Source organism: Electrophorus electricus, chromosome 1 (genome assembly GCF_013358815.1).
Source record: "Electrophorus electricus isolate fEleEle1 chromosome 1, fEleEle1.pri, whole genome shotgun sequence".
NCBI classification, from domain to species: Eukaryota; Metazoa; Chordata; class Actinopteri; order Gymnotiformes; family Gymnotidae; genus Electrophorus; species Electrophorus electricus.
Window position 1 is genome coordinate 23086750 of NC_049535.1, and position 21970 is coordinate 23108719.

The window sequence follows — 21970 nt, forward strand, 5'->3', positions numbered from 1 at the left end:
CTGTTTAGTAGGAGTTATATAATCATGCAGTTCCCTCTCTAAGGCATGATGCACCATCCTGTCTTTGACTACTATTGTATTCAGTCCAGCAGTTTTTCTGAACAATTTAATGGGCATCTGATATTCTGCTGAATATCTTCTAATAAACTTTATAACCCCCAGAGTTATATTTATGTATTCATATGTATGACATGCACATCCAGTTTAAATTATTTTTTAGTTGATCCAAAATATTGAAACAAAATCCAGTGTGAATGCAGAGTCTGTGAATAATTCATTGCTCCAAGTAGGTTTAATTGCTTTTTCTTAAAATTTGCTTACAAGTGATAGTACATGAGCAATTATATGGACGAGAGCTATCTTCTCAGCTAAATCAATTTGCATTAATCTCTTCCCCATTGGAATAAATCTATGCAAATTAATTACATTTTATTAAATGAATGTGCTTGAAATTACATAGCTCGTTAATAATAGATGAGCTCAATTTTAAATGTTGTGGATTAAATATTAGAATTCACTTTGTGCATGATATTACAACATAATCATAAACAGGTAATTATATAGTGAGATGAAAGTAGTGCCAGTTCACTTGAGTTATTTTGTTGCTCATGAAAATAAACCATTGATGCATACAATCTATTTACTTATCTGTGTTCTGAAGTGCAATATGTTTTTGCCTGCAGTCTTTTCTTCCTTCACATCTGATCAATGAAATGACGTCTCCTTTTAAAGCCTGTCCCAGATAGCCAAGAAGCGCCACTGAAACACAGTTTGAATGTACTGGACCAATGAATAATCCACATATCCAAATATTGAAATATACAGATTTTGGAGTCTACAAAATAATGCCCTACAGCCAAGTGGATTTATATTATTCAAATGTAATATTCCTGGTTTGAATTTTTTGTAGATCAAGGTCAATGTCAGTTTGTGATTTTACAGGCTTATCCTCCAAAATTAGTTCACATAATTCTTTAGATTGTATCTTGTTGGCGGCCTCGGCAGTTCTAAGACCTCCAATATCCTTAGATTAAATTCTTGGACTTCCGAAGGTTGTTAAATCTTCAATCAAGATGTGCACTTTTATCAAGACCCAGTCAAGACTCAATTAAAGATTGTCAATCTTTTTGTGCGATGTGTTTGCTCCGATTTATAGGGGTGACCCCAATGGGGACCAAGTAACGTTAGGACATCTATGAAAGAAACACTTACTCTGGCAGCAGGCAATGATAGATTATCTCATGTTAAAGTAATTATATGAGAAGTGTCTCTTGAAATAGGCTGTAACCCTGTCTGTGTTATGAGGCCAGGAGCTATGAGGAATGACTTATTTCTTAGTACTGAAGGTTATTTGTATCTGTTGGAAATTAAGTGACATTTAGTTCCTTGAAATTGTGAAGGATTGCCAGTATCCACTGGCCACGGGCAATGTTATTCCATTCATGGATTCAGCCCTGTAACAGTATGAGCATATCCTGAGGAATGTCAGATACTTTGCATGTCTGCAAGTGGACAATTGCATTTTCCTTTGTTTTTTCAATGGAACAAGTGGCATCTCTGTGGTGAGGGTTTCATGTTAATAATCATATGGTTATGGTTTTAATTCGTATCAGAGCTAGTCAGGTCCCTTTTTTTCTTTATCAAAAGTCACCATCTACTAGAGTACAGCCTGAGGCTAAGTTACAATAACACAAAACCCATTCAAGGTCTTTCTGGAGACTTGCTTTATATCTAACAATTGGCTAATAATGCTTGGGTCAAGCCATCCAATTTTCCAAAGAAGCCAGCAGACATGACAATGAATTCATTTTCAGTTAATTCTCACTTTTTAAATACCTCTACCTCAGTTGTACAGCTCAGCGTTGACGTGGACCTGGATAGCTTATAGTCACCAACCAGAGCTCAACAGGAGCGAGGAGGGAACGACATCACTCCTTTCTCCATCCCACCCCCTCGCCATGATGCCACAGAGTAACAGAACATTTGGTTTCAGCACTCTGATCGAATTAAACAATGAGCAGAAACGTCTGTTTGTGTGAAGTGGTAGCAGGCATTGTTCACTGTCGTACTGCACTATTTGCTTATGGTTAAGCCTATTCATCTTGACAAGGGATTGCTTGGACAGACTGTTGGGCAGGTAACATTAATGTTTATGTCAAAGAAGAACCAAACATTTATTGACTGATAAAATGTAGAACTGCTGATTTTCTCCAAAGTCTCAAAACTGATCTGCTATGATGGGTTTCCTATGATTCATTTACCACTGAGAGCCATCTGCTGATGTTTACACGCATCATTCCTATACTAGGGAGAATACATCTGACCTGGATTTAAATCACCCCAGAAACAGATTCAGTTTAAAACAGTCTTGTAGGACCTTTCAATGTGGTATCAGATATCAGGTATCAGATATCAGATATCAGATGTGCTCCATGGACAAAGGATTTTTGTGACAATATGGCTCAGGACTGTCTGCCAGTTATCACAGGTTTTCTAATATCATGTAAAAGATAAGGATAAGTTTTTGGTGATGGTTTGGGATAATGCAATAGCCAACAAATCTATCAACTCAACATTGCACCTCTGGTTCAGGATGTGTTGGCCATGACCCTTGTTTATTTGGAACGGCTGTATTTCTTTGAAGCCATAAGTTTAGATTTCCCTCTGGTGGTTGAGGAGATGTGCTACACTTACTTCTGAGGCACAAATCTCAGTATATTGTGAAAGGACTCATACAAAGACTCTGCGAATGAAAATGAAAATCTTTCATAATGAGGCATAAAAATTCTACAAAAGGAAAGGCACTCTCATCTCTCCTATTTCATGCAGATAAATGTCTTTGACACATTTCTATTAGGTAAATGTCTATTTGCAAGATATCACTCACAAGTAAGGCATTAAAATGACAGAATTTATTTTTAGCTTATACAAGACTGCAGTTATGAGCCAAAGGAAAGAATCACAATATCATGCTTACTAAACAGATATAAATGTACAATAAGGTTCCAAATACATTTGCTCACATTAGAAATATGCTAGGTTAATTTGGGCATATAATATTCTTAGATTGCAATGCTTTTGTATGTAACCAAAAGTATATCCAAGAAATATATAATTCTTAACTTCTATAATTGCTGTCAGCTATAATCAGATGAGCTGATGTAGTACAAGTGTGCCAATTGAAATATAACCTACCTACAGCTATTAGGTAAATGACTTCATAATAGCTTTTAGCGCAGACTCCCACATTCCCTAATTGCTGTTTTCGCATGCTACCCGAACCACAGAAGGGGTACCTTAGTCAGCAAATTGTTTATTACTTGTTTCCCAGCAACATGCAGAAACAAGATGCTAAAAAGAGTAATAGGCTCTACAGGAAGAAAAGAAAACATATATATCATGGTATATTGGGGGGTGGAGGGTTGTTGTCTCTGGCTTTGGGGAGATTACTAGCTCTGTTGGGGAAGGTTGGAAAGTGCAAAGCTTTCATGAGCTAGGGTCTTTCTTCTTGATGATTCTCCTGCGCACCGGGGTGGTGGACATAGCACCTGTGGTTTTCTCTTTCTTCAGTTCATCAATGAAGGTCTCGATTGGCCCAAACTTCTCTGTGAGCTCGCCAAGGTGAGACTTCAGAGCATTGAACTCTTTGTACAAATCGTCCAAAGCTTCTGAAAGAGGCTGAATCCTGAATAGTGCATAACCCCCCCCCCCCCCAACACACACACACACACACACACACACACACACACAGACATGCACACACAGATGGATGAGGGCGAATACAGGCGACGCCTGGATGTATCCACTAGTGGGTTTGTGATTGTTGGCAGTGTAGTCTGAGGAATAGGGTCATGACCAGAGGCCAAACCATAGGGAGCCAGGAAGTTGCTGATTGAATATGTAAGAGTCTGCACAATTTCCAGCTTTTTTTCCTAACATAATGAGATGGTCTGCTCTGAAATAAACCCAGGAACATGGGATCATGGTATTCCCGCATACCCCAAACTAGCAATTTACTGTCCCCGCTGTATTTCCTACACATGATTAACAAAGAATATTTATTCTCCACTTACTGATGAAACACTCGAATTGGAAACTTGAGCATCATCAGCTGAAGGAAAGCCCCTGTAACAGTACCTGGAGTAGTCAGGCAGCAACGACTGGTGGTCCTTCTGCAAGAGGCTCCTCATCTGGTTCAGGATATCAAACCTCCAGTCATCCAGAACCTGAGTCAAGTTGGCCACACCTCGCATGCTCACTTTCTCAGCTGGGGAACCAGAGTGGAAGCGCTTAACAACCCTCTGTTTTATTAGAAACTAAATAAACCATTCTGAGTACGAATGCATTGGAAGAGTACAAAAATAAAGGCATTAAATTGTTATGCTTCAGTGAATAATATCTAGTTTTTAGGAAATAAACTTACAACCATCTCGGTAATTCCATTCCTCTTTAGCAGGGCGTTTCTTCTGGCTGGACACGATGACCACAGTCAGAAGCAGAAGCAGCAAGCTCACCCTGAAGTCCATTTTGGCACTCTTTACCACCTCCTCAAACAACAAGCAAAGGAACCCAAATGTTTAGTGCCAGTGTCAGACATGTTTAGGCATTTCTCTCCTGCACTAAAATCATTCTGAACCTTTATCTTCACTCCCTATTTAATTTTTTTTTTTTTTTTACAAGAAAATGTTTTGTGTTTTATATACAGGGAGTAAGTGAGCAAATTTCAAAGGGAAAGTTATCTTTGTTGATATTTACTAAGGGAAATCAAAGTGCAAACATATAGACCCTAGTATTATAGCTTTGTTGCAGACATATACAGTTCCAATAAATATATTGACAGTATATTCTCATATAAGAGTTTTTTCTCAGAGGTGCTTCCTAACAGTTCAGAACTCTGCATGGTTTAAGAAATGTACCTAATCAGCTCAAGCAGTTTTCTAAGGAAATATTTCCTTTGTCATTCCTCAGTCTTCTAATGAAACATTTTAAGGAAAATAATTCTATGAACATTGAAATTGAAAAATTGAATTTTAAACAAATATAATGTACCCTGATATTTAGGGTATATTGAAAAGCATATCAACTTTGTGTTGAAAATATTAACTGTAACAAAGTGTATATACATAAATACTGAAATATATGAAAGTAACGTTCTTCAGGGACATATAACAGGAAATTGAAGATTTGAAATTTACAAACCTGTCAGATAGTAGGAAAATGAGCTCCTTAATGTGTCTCCAAGCACCTATGAAGTAGTAATGGCAAAACAGAGGCACTAACTGTGGTATTCAGTGCATGCTTCAAGGATCCCTGAATCTACAGCACACACCCTCCCATTTTTTCTCCCTCATCCAAACTATTTTAATGAATGCACACATAAACACACCGACCCACCCACCCACACTCACACACACACACACACACACACTTGCTTATAAGCAAATATAATCAAACCATTATAAATTAAACAACAGAATTAGGCCCCCAAGGTTAATAATTTTCTGGAAACAAATAAGTGAAAATGTAAACAACAGTGAAAATGTAAAGGTGTAATGAAATGACACCTTTACCTTATGTAACCTTAACCTTATATAAATAAGGCAAATAAGTTTATCTTTACTTATCAAATGTCATGATAAAAATGTGTGATGGTGCTCACCCCGACAGTAGCCTCTGTCAGGCAGTGGTGACGTTGCACAAGGCTTTTGTTTATGTGTGGTACTCTAATTACACATACTGCGGTGTTCCCTGGAGCTTACTGAAGAATCGTTCTGCGCCAGAGCTCTCTTTGTGGGCAAAGAAGTTCCGGAGTTCTCCCAGGAAGGATGGATGGTTCTCTGATGCTCACTGGGGATGTGAGGAATTCTACTATCCTCCGCCAGGTGACCTAATATGGCAAAATGTTCTCCATACCCCAGGCTCCAGTGGTGCGGTGCTCTTCATGTCCCAGGCCTGGTGGGTGCTGTGCCCACTGCATCCCAACACACCTCCCCCTTTGATTTGACACTGCCACATAGTTCTGCTTGGTGGGGAGTACTGGGATGGTGCCCAACCCCTATCCACCCACCACGCCAGTAGCCTTCATCAAGCAGTGGTGACGTTGCATGTGGCTTTTGTTGATTTGTTGCCACGCCCCTCTCAGGTGGTGTCATCTCACCTCATTCTCCACACTAACTCTGTGTTATATAATGTTGTGTTCTGTATGAGCCTTTTGTGTTTGGAGACCATTTGTCAGTCATTGATGTTAAGTTGTCTTGTTTGTTCCTGTTAGTGCACCTTTTATGTTCAAACCTGGCTGTTTGAGGGTGCAATGCAGTATTTTTCCTGTTCCTAGAATTGTTCTTTTCTGGACGGAGATTGATGTCATTCCTGGGATCTGTTGGAGCCACTCTTCCAGCTTAGGCCTCACAGCTCTAAGTGCCCCCATCACAACAACCTTGGTGTTAACCTTCCACATTCTTTCTGTTTGCTTATTCAGACCCTGGTACTTTTCCAACTTTTCATATTCTTTAATTTGGATGTTTCCATTACTTTGGACTGCTACATCTATTACCACTACTGCTTGCTATCTACTATCACAATGTCTAGCTGGTTCACCACTACTTGTTTATCTGTGTAAACCTCTTATGGTCTTTTTATGGATTTTTACAGGCTATGCATTTGAGCATTCATCTGCATGACTCTGAATCATGTATTTATTTTATTTTTATTTTTATTTTTTTTTGGATTTGATACAACTCTTGGGTTGGTCTGTCTGGTCTTGGACCCTGGTAGACAACTGTATTTTTCAGTAGCTGGTGCTTTGAGACTTGTCTTGAGACTGTTGTTTCCTTTCCCCTTTTGAAAAGTTCACATACATGCACATTTATGCCCATTCAGCTTGGTGCATAGTGTTCATGACAGGAGGTTCCATGTTGTGGCGTTCTATTGCCAACTAGTGCTTGTCCCCTGTTGAGGTCTTTCATGATGGTGCTTGTTCTTGTATTAGCCAGTTTGGATAAAATACAGAAGCTAACATCTGGTTGCTCTACTAGGAGGCCATACAGAGTTGTTTGCAGGGTTTCTTTTACAAGTAAGCATGGATCATTATTTAGCACGTGGCTTCTATCCTGTCAAGCATGACAGCTTTCCAGGCATATACACCTTTATTGGTTTAGGTTATACTCTTGTAATTTTTTTTTCTACAGAATTTTACACCTGTTATTACATTAACATGACACTATAAGACTGAGTATTTCGATATTCGGACTTTTAACATAGATTGAAAATGTCGTTTCCTTGTTCGTCTTGTTGCTAAGATACCAGACCTCGTCTGTAGAGCATGCTTGCTAGTTAAACTAGCTAGCTAGCTAGTTTAGTTTAACTAGCTGGTGAGATTGCTTCCTTTACGGCTTCCTTTGTCCGTCTTTGACGGACACCAGTCATGACATTAACCCCAATTAAGGATGGCGAGTATACCGCCACGGTGTACAAAATGGTAAGCTATTTTGCGTTCAAGCTAACCTGATCTGGCTAGGCTAATTTAGCTAGCTAGGTTACCTAAGTGTAAACAGCGTATGCTGGTCATCTTGGATTAAAAATACTTTTGTGTATGACTTTGCGTCATGCCTTTACGTTTTGCTAAAAGTTGCTTGCTTTATGTGATATCATGCACCGATCTCCGTTGTTGGTTTTATTCATTAAGATCAAAGACGCACGTTATGGAGACGCCATACACATCCTAAGCACTGAACTTCAGAAGCAGATGAAAGTGAGTCGGACACCGCTGGTTTCCACTGCTGTTGTGATCCATTTTACTTGTTAGTTAGACACCTTTATTGGTGGAAGAGCGCACCCCGACCCTGAACGTTGTAGTAATACAAACAATTTAATGAGAAATTGTTCGTCATAACTTCGACTCCAATTATTAAACGTCCGACCCCCAAGGAATGTTGCAGATTTTCATCGGATGCCCCTGGCCTGGACCATAGGCGTCAACCCATATTCCCTGACTAACATAGTATGGGGAATGTTTTCCCATAAACGTGGGTCAATAATCATCTGTCGCACTCAGGTTTCTTTCCTACTTTGTTTTATTGTGTGACGTGCCCAAACAGAGTAATCATCACTAATTGTGCGTGAAAACTGGTCATTGGCGCACACAGTACACCGACAAAAATAATATGCTGTAAACGAGCCAACGGTGTATGGGAAATCGGTGTCATTTTTATGATGCTATATGACGAAATTATGATGATTACTAGATCAATATTTTACAATAAAGAAATTAAAAGTATAAATTGCTGTTTTTGAATACTAGAAATTCACTATCAGTGAATTTATATGGTTTAGAAACTCTAAATATGAAAGTTACTGAAGGTTACCACTCCTGACCTGATGATCAATGCCACTGCACAGTTTATTCTGCTCTAGCATGACACATAAATCTGACAAAGTGCTTGATGAGTTGATAATGAATTAAATCAACCATGTCAGATCTGTGCTCTCCAGATACTGTTCCTGACTGTTACTCCATTCTGTTTGTTTTTGTTTTTTTCTCCAGTCCAGGGCGGCCCTGTCTCTCCTGGGCTATTGCTATTATCACGTTCAGGATTTTAGCAATGCTGCTGAGTGTTATGAGCAGCTAACTCAGCTGCACCCTGAGGTGGAGGACTACAAGCTGTACTATGCTCAGTCGCTCTACGGAGCATGTGCCTTCCAGGATGCAATGAAAGCCACGTTTCTCCTGGACAGCCCTGCAAGTCATTCCAAGGTACTGATATGACACAGCCTACCCCTGCGATAATAAAATGTGGCTAAATAAAATGCAGCTAACCCTCAGTTTACTGGCTTTGTATGTCTAATAACCTGTCTATGTGCTACCTTGTGGTGATGCCCTAATGGTCTTACCTCAAGCAGCATGTATGTCTAAACTTATTTTTCATATGTGTGTGAAGCTGGTTATTGTGGTCACACCTTAAACTGTGTGCACAATTATTAGACAAGAGAGTATTTTTGACAATATCATCATTTTTATGTATATCTTTAAACTCCAAGTTATATAAACTTGATTGCTTATTGGATTTAAGCATATCAGGTGATGTGTATTTGTGTAATGAAGGAGAGTGTGGCCTAAGGAGATCAACACCCTATATCAAGGTGTGCGTAAGTACTGGGCAGCTTCTTTTCCTCAGGAAAAATGAGCCAAAAAGGAGATTTAACTGACTCTGGAAAGTCAAACATTGTGAAAAGTCTTTCAGAGGGATGCAGCACTCTTAAAATTGCTAAGATATTAAGGTGTGATCACAGAACCATCAAACATTTTGTTGCAAATTGTCAACAACTTTCAAGTTTCAAGTTTGGTTTATTTGTCACATACATAGTCTTACACAGTATAACTCGCAGTGAAATGTGTAACAGTGTAACAAGAAATGTGTTGAGAAAAAAAGATGCAAATTAACTGCCAAAGATTTGAGAAGAATCAAATGTGAAGTGACCAGGAACCCGTTATTCCAGAACTGCAACCTACCTGGATTGCCCCGAAGTACAAGGTGCTCAGTACTCAGAGACATGGCCAAGGTGTAACGTTAAGACTGGGCCAAGAAATATCTGAAGACAGAATTTTCAAAGGTTTTATGGACTGATGAGACGAAAGTGACTCTTGACGGACCAGATGGATGTGCCCGTGGCTGGATCAGTAACGGGCACAGAGCTCCACTTCGAGTCAGGCTCCAACAAGGTAGAGATGGGGTACTGCTATGGGCTGGTATTAATAAAGATGAGCTAGTTGGACTTTCGGGTTGAAGATGGACTCAAAATCAACTCCCAAACCTACTGCCAGTTATTAGAAGACACTTTCTTTGATCAGTGGTACAGGAAAGTCTACATCTTTCAAGAAGCCCTTGATTTTTATGCAGGACAATGCTCCATTGCATACATGGAAGTACTCCACTTCGTGCCTAGCCAGTAAAAGCCTTAAAGATGAAAGAATAATGACATGGCTCCATTCCTCACCTACACAAAAATTTGATCGTCAACGGATTAAGAAACTGACAGACTCCTTAAATGGAAGGCTTATGACTGTTATTGAAAAGAACGTTGGCTATATTGGTCATGTTTTTAAATGTCAAATGTTTATTTGTAAATTTTGAGTTGGCAGTTTTATTATTCTCACTTTAACAGATGAAAAGCAAGTGAGATGGGGAAAATTTTCCTTTTTTCAATTAGTTGCATAATAATTCTGCACACTAATAGTTGATCAATAATTATGCACAGAGATATTCTAAGAAAACCAAAACCTCACTTTCTTATATATTCAGGCTTGAGGTTTATTAACATTTTGGATTGACCGAGAGCACTGTACTTGTTCAATAATAAAACGAATCCTCAAAAATACAACTTGCATAATAATTGTGCACACAGTGTAGTATCAAAGCTAACTATAAGAAAGCATTCCATTACACTGAAATAACCTAAACCATTTGGAACTGGATAATTATGATTGAACCACTGCTGTTTGTTTCACCCCAAATAGTAAATACCATAAAATGAAAGCTGTCATTCTGCTCTTAATCCACATAATCATTTGAAATCTGGAGTATGCTGAAGTATGAAACAAAAGACAACAACCACCCGAGCAAGTTGTGTCCTCCCTGGGGCACTAAGCAAAATTTTACTAAAGTGCAAATTTTTTGTACATGCGCAGGCAGACCAAGAGATGCACTGCCTAGCAGGGTTGCCATCTCCAGTGTGGACAAATAAGGGACACTTCCATCTATTTTGTTTAAAGTCAGACAGTCCATGATGGACAACTGGAAAAAATTGTACATTCTGAGCTGTATTCATTACGAGGGACAAGGCTGACTCACTGGTATCCCGTCTTCCAGTCAGAATGACACATTGGCATATTTTTTCGTTTTATGTGGCTTTGTGTCAGAAGTTGTTTTTAAAAACTGCACAAAACCGCAAGTCTCAGTAAGCAACAATGTAGACATCACAGCTTGCCTGTCATTCTCTGTCCCATTCAACTGATAACAGATCATCCTCTCATCAGAGTTGTAAATATTGACACTCCCGTTTGACATGAAGTGGAGGCGGCGCCCTTGTGTCATTAGCAAGGCCCTGTGCAATTTATATAGTGAGCATACAGGGCTGCACTTCTCTGACAACAACAGAGAGCCTGCAGAACATGCTGTTCTCCAGTCCATGTACACGTCTGTGTTTGACACCTGAATGGAACTCCTCAGAATGGCTGAATACCCAATAGTCAGGGTATTCAGTGCATAGTCAGGGTAACCAGTTCATGAGTAAGAACGTGCCTTTCATGAGCAAGAACTACTGTCCTTAGCCAGCATTGTATGTGTTCTGCTCCTCTAGATCTATATTAAACAGCTTATTTTACAATTTCATCAAAAAACACTCCAACACTTTGTGGTTGCTGAGCTCTTATGTGATACTGACATTGACCTCTAAGTACTGTGAATTGGAAATGACTAATAGTTTAGGGAAAGTTTATTTATTTATGTAATTGGACATATCAAGCTTTCCAAATGTAGCTCAAAGAATGTAATTTTGTGAAAATTTTTTTTGTTTGCCAAGTATTAAATAATATAGACAGTTATAAATTTGTTTACATCATTTATTTCTGTTACCACCAGATGATTAAACTTCAAGCGGCTATCAAATACGGAGAAGAAGATTTTCCTGCTGCAATGGCTAGTATATTGTTTCTGTCTCTGTGAGTAGGATGACCTGGTGTGCATGTGGGAACACTGTAGAGGGACCTTTTGTTGGGTGGAGTAGTCTATGTGAAAACCTGCTCACTGCCCACTGGGCACAGCTGGAAGGAAAAATGCTCTTAAGAGAAAGAGAAATCCTTTGATTTGGCTTTTGCAGGCCCTGGTGGAGCAGTTGCCTGCAGATGATCTGGACACTGAGGTGGATCACGGCTGCCTTCTCTACAAGACAGGAGAGTATGAGAAGGCCTGCGCAAAGTTTACAGCCGCTATGCAAGTGCTGGGCTATCAGCCAGGTGAACCAAGACAGGACACACACACACACACACACACATACACACATCCTTGAATGCATAGGGCATAGTGCACATGGAGTGACTGAGTCACAGTTGCTAAGGAAAAAAAGATCACGTTGCCTTGTTGAGCTTGCAGCCTTCAGGGCAGTAATTTTGGTTCTTAAGGATGTATATTTGGTTTGGAGATCTACTCGCCCGACAGGGACGTGTTCTAAAAACACACCACCAAGTCTTGTGTTCCTTCACCTCACAGATCTGGCGTACAACATCGCCCTCTGTCACTACAGCCTCAAGCAGTACGCCGCCGCTCTCAAATACATCGGGGAAATAATCGAGCGTGGAATGAGGGAGCACCCAGGTTTGCACTGCTGAGAACCAAAACAGTACACCAGTGCCTGTTTTGAAAAGTAGCCTGCTCTTTGTTCAGCCATGTGGCTTTCGTTAGTCAGGCAGGTTAGTGCTTGTATATTAAAATATTAGATTTGATATTTTTTAAGCTCTCATTCCCCCCCCCCCTGCCTTATACATAGAGCTTGGAGTTGGCATGACGACAGAAGGCATCGAAGTGAAAAGTGTGGGTAACACCCTTGTGCTGCACGAAACAGCACTGATTGAGGCATTTAATTTGAAGGCTGCCATCGAATACCAGCTTAAGAAGTGTAAGTGGCCAGCTACATGTGAGAGTTTTAAAGAATGGAAAAGAGGCATCTTTTCCTACACAAACGCTCGGAGTGAGGCTGTTATTAGGGCTGCTTCTTGTTTGTAGCAGGTCTCTTTGTAAGAAACAGAAAAGGAAAACAAACATTTGATTTGTACTGTTGTTCTGCACCCCCCCCCCCCCACCATCCCCGCAGACGATGCTGCTCAGGAGGCTCTGACTGATATGCCACCAAGATCAGAGGAGGTACTGGGCTGACCCCATCCTAACCCTTTACACATCATTTCAGGAACGTTTCATGGTGTCCTGCTTCCCACCACACCCATTCATCTCCCGAGCTTGTTTTACACAGCTGTCAGATGAGGCGTTTTTAACCACGGGGCCGGACAAGCTCGCTCTTGTAGGGCATCTGTTTTGTGAACAGATGCGTCCCTTTTTATTGACTAGCCCTTTTTGCTGATCGACTAGCTTTTTGTTCGAAAAGTCCAAGGAGAATAATGGTTAGCTCCTGGACTTTTCAACTTCTCAAACCCTCAGTGGATCCCTTCCTGTAATTCTGCAGTGAAAGTGTCCTCGGCTGATGGGGCTTTAGTCCTGCCTGGGCTGTGTTTAGAATATAGCTGTGAAAATGGAACTCAGTTTGGCCACACCTGCCTGCTGGAATGATGTAGAACTGCAGAAGCACGACTCCACTCCGGCTCCCAGCTGACACCGAATCTATCCAAACAGTGCCCTCAGCTTATGTAAGACCTCATTAAACACACTGGTTGTACCCTGCAGGAAAGGAAAGGAATACTGCGGCTTGTACAGCCAAGTTAGATGGAGGAAGTGTGCCACATTTAACCATTAAGCAAAATGTTTAATTGTTCCAGTTACCCTTAAGCAAATTGAATAGGTTTTTTTTTCTTGTTCTCCTCAGACTATTACTGCACATAATTAGCCTTTGCTTCTTTAAAACAAACAAACAAAAAAAAACCCCATCAATTATTGCATAAATTGTGAAATGTGTTGATTTATTTATTAAATTGCAAAATGTGTTTATTTCTGAGCTATGCTGCATCTTTTGTGTTTTTATTTCTATGTTCTTTTTGTGCAAATGTGCTTCTTGTTTGGCCTTGACTTACTTGGCCTGGGAATTAAAGTAGATGGTGCCCTCTAGTGTTAACCAGTGGTGTGGTTCTTGAATTTGTTTTATTAGCCTAACAGTTACTAATTTTCCTTAGTAAAACAGCATTATCTCATTGAAGCACATTACATTTGGCATTCACAGTAACACTGGAGAATATTTTGTTTTACATTCTGATTTGAGGCTTGATGTATTGTCACCTACTGAAAGGTTTTGAATATGCCTCCATTTTGGAGAGATTGAAGTGGGTCTGATCAGTGGTTGCTGAGTAGCAATAACTGTTGTCTCCTGCACATAGGAACTGGACCCAGTCACCCTACACAACCAGGCCCTTATGAACATGGACACCAAGCCGTCGGAGGGCTTCGAGAAGTTGGCCTTCCTGCTACAGCAGAACCCTTTCCCTCCTGTCACGTTCGGCAACCTCATCCTGCTCTACTGCAAATTTGAGGTGGGCTCGTTGCTCTTGAGAGAAACCTGAGCATGTAGGTTAATAGCTACAAGGCCTGTTTAGAACTGGAACTGTAATAAGTCCAAATCTGGTTTAATATGTGGTGCTGTATTCTCCCTGTTCAGATTTGATTGAGCACTTTGTCATGAGAGTAAATGCAGCATTTCTCTGATGTATTTTTCCTCTAGTACTTTGACCTTGCCGCTGATGTAATGGCTGAAAACGCTCACCTCACATACAAGTTTCTTTCACCAGTAAGATAAACTGCTCTGAGTTCATTCGTTTGGGTCAGACTTGTGCAAGAGTACTTGAAAGGGCATTTGAACTCTCATTTGATATATGTCAGCGTACACTTCCATGCTGGGCTTTTAACTTGCTTTTTTGTTATTATTTCTTCAAGGTTGATCATTCTGTCTTTATCAGTCTATCGTCTATTTTATAAAAATAGAAGCATTCCTAATTAAATGAAGAATAGGTCATAATCACATCACATTGTCATAACATGGCCATATTGCTCGGTTTGAAAGCGCATTTTTGTAATCACTGATTAAGTGTAAAATTACATTTTTATCATCACTGATTAAATGTAAGATTCCTTCTTGTTCGACTTGTATGTCTAATTGGATGCTCCAATGTCTACAGTACTTGTATGAGTTCCTGGATGCATTGCTGACAAGCCAGACAGCTCCAGAGGAGGTAATAGTCTTAGGTGTACTCATAGTTTCTGTTTGAGCTGAGCTGGAACATCATCACGTCTGTTGCCGATGCAATACTTTAGTACTTTGAATAAGGTGTTTCTATGTCTTATCATATAGGCTTTTCGCAAGCTGGATGAAATGGCTGGGAGACTGACTGAGCAGTTACGCAAGGTTACCAAACAGGTTATGATTCCCCACTTGCCTTTGACATGTGACTGTGAAAGCACCTGTATTTTGTTTTTCAGTTTTTCACTGAATTTATCCAGCATAGCACTCACTTTTTGGCTTGCTATAAACAAGCATAACATGTATGATGCACATAATATATTAATAATTATAAATAAAAATAAAAACAGTAGCAGTATGTTTTCCTAAACTAACTGGCAAACCTTACACCCTGAATATTTTTATTTGGTTTTGAGTTTTGAGAGAGGAGGAGATTGCTCAGTGTGAATTAACCATATGATTCAGAAACACTAAAGCTTCATCTTTGCCCTGGAAGGTACAAGACTCACGTCGTGCACGAGACGACGAAGGGCTAAAAAAGTCTGTTGAAGACTATGATCAACTGCTGGAGGAGTAGGCCAACATTTTAATGCTAAAGTTTTTATACCATGTTTCACTTTAAGTGAAACAACTGGTGTTTTATAGGAATAGCAGTAGAGTTTCCTTTAATATGAACTACATTTTTTCCACTTGTTAATTTTTTAAGGTACATTCCTGTGCTGATGGTGCAGGCTAAGATCTACTGGAACCGAGAGAATTACAACATGGTGGAAAAGATCTTCCGCAAGTCAGTGGAGTTCTGCAATGAGCATGACATGTGGAAGCTCAACGTTGCACATGTGCTTTTCATGCAAGAGAACAAATACAAGGAGGCCATTGGATTCTATGAGCCAATTGTGAAGAAGCATTACGACAACGTAAGCACTGCGTGATTGAAACAGTATAGATCATTTACATTTGTTCTTACATTTGTTCTTAATCGTTAGTAGTTACATTTTGATTTGCAGCTAATTACACTAAACAGGAATAAGGCTCGTTAAAAGCAAGACTAGGCATGCTGCTCAAAATGAAAAATCTGTTTTTTGTTTGTTTGTCTTGCTCTTGCTAGCTGGAACAGTGTAACATTCAAGAGTGTCCCTGCAAAAGAAAGCCTTCGGTAAAATGTGTGGCACTTTTTAAGTGTAGTCTCGGAGTCGTACTGCGTGAATGCATGCGACTTTTTTCAGTGTGGTGATTGAAGCCTGCTGATTGGCCTCGTGCGCAGTTTCGCTCATACTCTGAGCCCTGGCCTTCGGCCAATAAAGTGGCCTCTCTTTTCCCCTGCAGATCCTCAACGTGAGCGCCATTGTCCTGGCCAATCTGTGCGTGTCCTACATCATGACCAGCCAAAACGAGGAGGTAAGAACAACCTGTAATATGAAGGCGGCGGCCATTTCAGGTGTTTAGCACGCGAGTCTCACGTGGGTTTACAGTGTCCTGCGTGACTCATGGTTGCGTACGTGTCTGAAGGCAGAGCAGCTGATGAGGAAAATAGAGAAAGAAGAGGAGCAGATCTCCTACAACGACCCAGACAAGAAAGTGTTTCACCTGTGCATCGTTAACCTTGTGATTGGGTATGTACCTGATGCTAATGCTTGTCTTTCTGACACGTTCCCCTAATGATTTTGCTGTGGGAAGTGTCATCTTGTGCCTATCTGAACTGCTGTTGGGCATGTCTGTAGCAGTTTGTTCAGTTTTTTTCAGATTATGGTTTTTCATATCCTAAAACCATGTTCTTGTGCTTGCAGGACCTTGTATTGTGCTAAAGGGAACTATGACTTTGGCATTTCCCGCGTGATTAAAAGCCTGGAGCCTTACAATAAAAAGGTGTTGCATGTTTTGCCTTTTTTCTTTGCAATTGCTCTGAGCAATTTGGACCAGAGTCTAGAACATTTAGAGGCACCTCGGTATCCCCAGTCACACGACCTCCATGAAGACGCAGCTTGGACCATCGCCGATCAAATCCAGCAGTACGAAACCTTGCTGCTACGCAGATGTTATTTTTGCTGTACTAATATTGAGGCGCACGCTACCATATGCAGCTGAGCAAACACAGTCCTCTCGGGAGCCCAGCATTCTCACCCTCCTGTGAGCAGAGTCCTGCTGGGACACACAGAGGAGGGGCTAGCTACTGCACCCTCTCATCTTGTTCCCTCTTTCGCACTACCCTCTTTTTAGTTAGTTAGCTACATGATGTCTGTTAGCAGCCAAGATATTAGCTGAATATTAAACTGAAGCTCTTTTCTTTTGGGTTCTTCATTTACAAGTGGAAGCAGAATCACAGTGTCCAGAGATTTTCTTAATGGTAAAAGCATTAGGACTGTTTAAGAGCCTAAGTATGGCTACTTGCGTGATCCACCGAGGTGTATTGTGTTGATGGGTACGTTTGGCTTACAACCCTTATCAACAAGGCCCACTTTGACTTAATAGGGTCCATTTGTTGTTGTGGAGGTGAGTTCATTAGTGAAATCATGTGGTGGCCACTGGCATCAGATAAGAACCTGCAGTATTCCGTTCAGCCTCTAAAGGGCTTGATTTTGACAGCAGGCTAAACTGTGCAGTTCGGTAGACCTCTAGATTTGGAGTAGGACTGCCGGAGCCGTGGAGAGTTCGGTACCAGTTTTAGAGGGCAAGGTATTGACGCAAAGTGCCGTATCATTTCAGCTCGGTACAGACACGTGGTTCTACATCAAGAGATGCTTCCTTTCCCTGCTGGAAAACATGGCCAAGCACATGATCATGCTGAGGGATTCGGTGGTGCAGGACTGCGTCCAGTTCCTGGAACACTGCGAGTGTAAGTATCTCCGCCACCATTATACAGCCGAGCTGGTACTGCTTCCTGTTTCTATTCCAAAACTCGTTCATCAGAATTCACCTGTGAATGTTCTTAATGGGCAGATTGGGTAAAACATCAAAAGCCATCTCACCTTCCTCAATGAATGGCCACAGAGTTGATTTCTGATCAGTTTGACGAATGAATCAGTTGGCTGGGTCATTGGCTAAAATGTTTATATTTTGTATACTCAGATAATGATCTTTGTTCTCGGTTTAAATTTGGTTGAATTTTAAGTTAACTTGTCCTTTAAATTAACTTGTTATTTCCCTCAACACTCGCAAAAAAATCATCATACATCTTTAAATACAAAATAACTTTACCATTATAAATACTTACATCAGGTCTGACAGTTGGCTGATCACCACGGCATAACAGTCAATTTATGTAACATATTCCAACAGATTACCATCTGATTGTTCATTGTTAGTGGGTTATTCAGTCGGGGATAAAGTGCTCAGTTTTCAGTGCTGAGATGTTAATTAAATTTAAGGCTGCTCTTCTCAGTGGGGCCAATTACTTTTCTCTTGCCTTCCCAAAGTGTACGGTAGGGACGTGCCCGCCGTCATCGAACAGCCCCTGGAGGAGGAGCGCATGCACATCGGCAAGAACACGGTCACGTATGAAGCCCGCATGCTAAAGGCCCTCTTTTATGAGGTCATCGGATGGAACGAATAGCATCAACAGCTATTCTTCAAACCTTTAAAATGTTAGTACTGATACAAAAAAGGCATTATTCTGGTCACCTCTGAATATGACAATTTTTCTGATTGGCGTTCTTTAGAATCCTATAATGCAGCTGGAACATGTGTGACTGTCATGCAATCTGATGTGATGACTTGGAGCAAAGTTTTTAAGTAGTATAATGTTCTGCTAGTCAGATATGGTTAAATAACTTGGTTATTGGTTATTAGCCAAAATCCTGGATATTCCTATTGCTTTCCATGCAGCTTGGAGGGCATCCTGTTACTGGAATGCATTCATTCATTCATTCATTATTAAGAATAGTAGTCATTTATTCATTCATTCATAAGAATGCTCTTTGGGACATTATGCACCCAGAGGCCTTTATTAATCCAAACACAAACCTAGTTTAACTGAGTACCAACCTTATGTGAACTACATTTAAGCATTAATTTTGTAAGTATAATTATCAGTGAAATGGTGATATTTTACCAAAAATGTTGCTTCCATTTAATATACTATTTAAAAATGTACAGGTTGTTTTTCTTTTTTTCTTCTATGGAATAAATACATATTAATGAAGGTATTGGTTTGTAATTGTTTTGTAAAGAGGTCCATAGCCATACTGTTGGAGAGTTAGATCAGGGGTCTCTTTGTAATGTCTTGCTCAGCCAGGTAGAAGTTGAGATAACCACCCAGTGCACTCATTGCAACCCCTGTCATGTGACTTGAGCAGCCATCTGCAAAAGGAAAATGTATTACACTTTAGTGTTAATAACTTTGTATAACACAGCATTATCGCAGTGTGAACCATCTAAATGTGAAGATAACCTTTTAAAGTTTTTTCTCTTCTTTTCACTCGTTTGTGAGGTGTATCCAAAAATTCCTCAAACATTTCTGAGTAGTCTTCTGTGAGAAACCCAGAAACATGACACTGATGCAGTGAAATGTGAAAGACCATGTGGGTGAGACTGTTCTGCTGTGCTGCTAAGAGGCGGTGGCATAATTTAGAATATGACCCAAATAGTACCAGTTAACATTCTTACCATCTTTCCCAAAGCAACCCAGATTTTTGTCTTGCCATGCCAGAATATGCTGTAACCAGTCTGGTTTATAAAAGTCAGAGAAACCAGCCAAACCACATAAAAGAACTGCAAAGAAGGAGAAGATTTTTTTTTTGCGAATCGACATAATTATAAACACTGTACACTATAGGGTAGCACATGACAAAGAAAATTCTACTAACTGTTTTCTATGAATATATCTTGTATTTGAGCAGAGAAACCATTGCTGACAATCTCCTGATTGCCCTTCATCATGTTTGAACAGTATATCCTCTGATAGTGTTCCACAGTAATGTTGATGCGAGACAGCCTCATGTCCCCCTTCAGCATCCTGGAACACCCTTTCTGAGAGGACACAAGTGTTAGCCAGGGAATGACTGATACCTGTCTAGGCAAAATACAAACAACAACAAAATCTCTAAAATATACGACCGTTTCTTCCCTCAAGCCAAAGCCACATATTTAGCATATATTTAGTTTTCTCTGTATTAAAAATAAAGCAACTTACCATTTTCCCAATCATGAAGTACAGTAGCTGGTGAGACAGTGAATAGTGCGGACATCCAAAACGTGTCATTGTGTCTCTGCAAGACTTTGTCACGATGCATGGTGTCCCGTTGTCTTTCCTACAGTTAGAAATAAAATATAGTAACATTTAACCCCTTTCATGAATGGTTATGTTTATGCTTGCATGTTTGTGTTCTTCGTACCATGTTCCTAGAAGCAGTGTCATGCATTTGTCACCCTGCTGCTCATCATAACACTCTGCGCTTCTTGTTGAGGAGTACACAAGAGTGGGATCCGTGAAGCTCCATTCACGAGGCAAAGACCAAAATGACGTGTCCAAGATGGGCTCAAACTCTGGCAAAGACATACTGGTTATGATTTTTTTTCTTGTGTTTGTGTGTGTAAATGTGTGTGCCCATGTGTCTGTGTCTGTGCTGGCGTATGTGTGTGTCTTGTTAAATCACCTTTGTAATATTTGGGGTCTGTCTCCTGAAGAGAGGTGATCGCATGAGACAAGCTTCTGTCCAGTTTTTTAACTAAAGACACTGCTATGGAGCGCTGAAAGAGGCTGAGGAAGTCTGAATTTGGCCAGGACCTCGTGGCTTCCTGTAACTGTGCTGTTTTTGTAAGCAAAAAAAAAAAAAAAGACTTAAGTGCAGTGAATATATGTATATATGCACTGTATATATGTGTGTGTGTATATATATATATATATATATATATATATATATATATATATATATATATATATATATATATAATATATTATTCAATATATATATATATATATATATATATATATATATATATATATATATATATATATATAATATATTATTCAATATATATATATTATTCAATTACCTTGTAACATAAAAACTGTAAATGTTATTCTACAAAATGGATCTGTACATTCTGTACATTGTGTACATATATATACACAACCATATACATTGTACATTGTGTATATAATCATAATATACATATATTGTACATACATTGTTAATATATTTTGTACATATATAGAATATATATATTTATGCATATATATATTTCACATATATAGAATATCTATATTTCTCTATGCACCCCTGTTTTCTTTTTCCTCAGTTTGGACAGAGCACTCTCAACGATTTCACTGCGAGTTATACTGTGTATGACTATGTAAGTGACAAATAAACCGAACTTGAACTTGAACTTGAACTTCAAAAATGACATGCATACATGTCATAGGAACTGTAGCCTGTGCATAATGCACAGTTTCTGTGTAATGAATGTCTAACCGAAGTATCGTTTTTCCTTTGCCACTAAATATGTTTGATATAAAAAAAAAAACCTGTAAGATTTATTTTCCAAAATTCGAAATTCGATCTTTGTGCCATTTCAAAAGATGTCCCAATAAAATAAAGATCTTACCCTTCAGAATCATATAACCAACTACGCCATCCAGATTGATATTCTTGCACTGCTTTTCAAAGAAAGTCACTCCTTTCGATAAACTCTCCAGTATGTCATCAATAATCTCTTGGCGCGACGAGTGGATTGCTGATGAGAGAATAAGGAGCATCAAAGTCGGGCGCAACATCTTTTTTTTTATGTTTAGCAACTAAACTGCAAAAGGATCGATCCGAGACCTGAGAGACTTTTCTTAATTATTATTACATGTGGACGCGCAAATGTGGACAAGCAGTCTGTCGTATGGAAATCATCACTTGGTTCGCGTCTTGACAGATGTAGTATAACGGGCGGAACGTTCCGCCCCGGCGCCGCGAGGTATGGTAGGGAGCGAGGGTTACAGTGACGTAGGTGAGTTATTACATATTTGTATAATTCTACCTCTTATAATAAAGATAATAATACAGCTCGCACACAAAATATGTGAGCTGCCTCTCGG

The 21970-nt window shown here is 39.7% G+C and overlaps 3 protein-coding genes across 7 annotated transcripts; 1 reads left to right on the top strand and 2 right to left on the bottom strand.

Annotated features, from left to right (window-relative positions):
• Positions 1 to 2890: 2890 nt before the first annotated feature.
• Positions 2891 to 5280, bottom strand: si:ch211-76l23.4. Of its 2 annotated transcripts, none has more exons than XM_035530745.1 (4): positions 5200 to 5280; positions 4424 to 4547; positions 4138 to 4267; positions 2891 to 3685 (listed from the first exon to the last, which is right to left on the bottom strand). In XM_035530745.1, the coding sequence occupies exons 2-4, from the start codon at positions 4524 to 4526 to the stop codon at positions 3487 to 3489; spliced, it is 432 nt and encodes a 143-aa protein (XP_035386638.1). In that variant the 5' UTR covers positions 4527 to 4547; positions 5200 to 5280; the 3' UTR covers positions 2891 to 3486. The 2 variants fall into 2 exon arrangements, with proteins under 2 accessions (XP_035386638.1, XP_035386640.1); XM_035530747.1 differs by having other exon boundaries at positions 4424 to 4544; positions 5200 to 5277.
• Positions 5281 to 7274: 1994 nt separating this feature from the next.
• flr (fleer) lies at positions 7275 to 19087 on the top strand. 2 transcript variants are annotated; one of them, XM_027002795.2, is made up of 19 exons: positions 7275 to 7477; positions 7685 to 7750; positions 8543 to 8752; positions 11637 to 11693; positions 11875 to 12010; positions 12264 to 12368; positions 12541 to 12669; positions 12865 to 12914; positions 14093 to 14245; positions 14434 to 14499; positions 14888 to 14941; positions 15061 to 15126; positions 15446 to 15522; positions 15656 to 15866; positions 16276 to 16347; positions 16459 to 16562; positions 16737 to 16815; positions 17653 to 17782; positions 18363 to 19087. In XM_027002795.2, exons 1-19 carry the CDS (start codon positions 7424 to 7426, stop codon positions 18497 to 18499), a joined length of 1956 nt encoding a protein of 651 aa, XP_026858596.2. In that variant the 5' UTR covers positions 7275 to 7423; the 3' UTR covers positions 18500 to 19087. The 2 variants fall into 2 exon arrangements, with proteins under 2 accessions (XP_026858596.2, XP_026858598.2); XM_027002797.2 differs by lacking the exon at positions 11637 to 11693.
• Positions 18717 to 21876, bottom strand: c1h16orf89 (chromosome 1 C16orf89 homolog). 3 transcript variants are annotated; one of them, XM_035531885.1, is made up of 9 exons: positions 21739 to 21875; positions 21493 to 21621; positions 20541 to 20693; positions 20280 to 20430; positions 20078 to 20195; positions 19752 to 19953; positions 19552 to 19656; positions 19337 to 19414; positions 18717 to 19245 (listed from the first exon to the last, which is right to left on the bottom strand). In XM_035531885.1, the coding sequence occupies exons 2-9, from the start codon at positions 21503 to 21505 to the stop codon at positions 19142 to 19144; spliced, it is 924 nt and encodes a 307-aa protein (XP_035387778.1). In that variant the 5' UTR covers positions 21506 to 21621; positions 21739 to 21875; the 3' UTR covers positions 18717 to 19141. The 3 variants fall into 3 exon arrangements, with proteins under 3 accessions (XP_035387778.1, XP_035387770.1, XP_035387774.1); XM_035531877.1 differs by having other exon boundaries at positions 21493 to 21876; XM_035531881.1 differs by having other exon boundaries at positions 19752 to 19914; positions 21493 to 21873.
• Between the last annotated feature and the right edge of the window lie 94 nt (positions 21877 to 21970).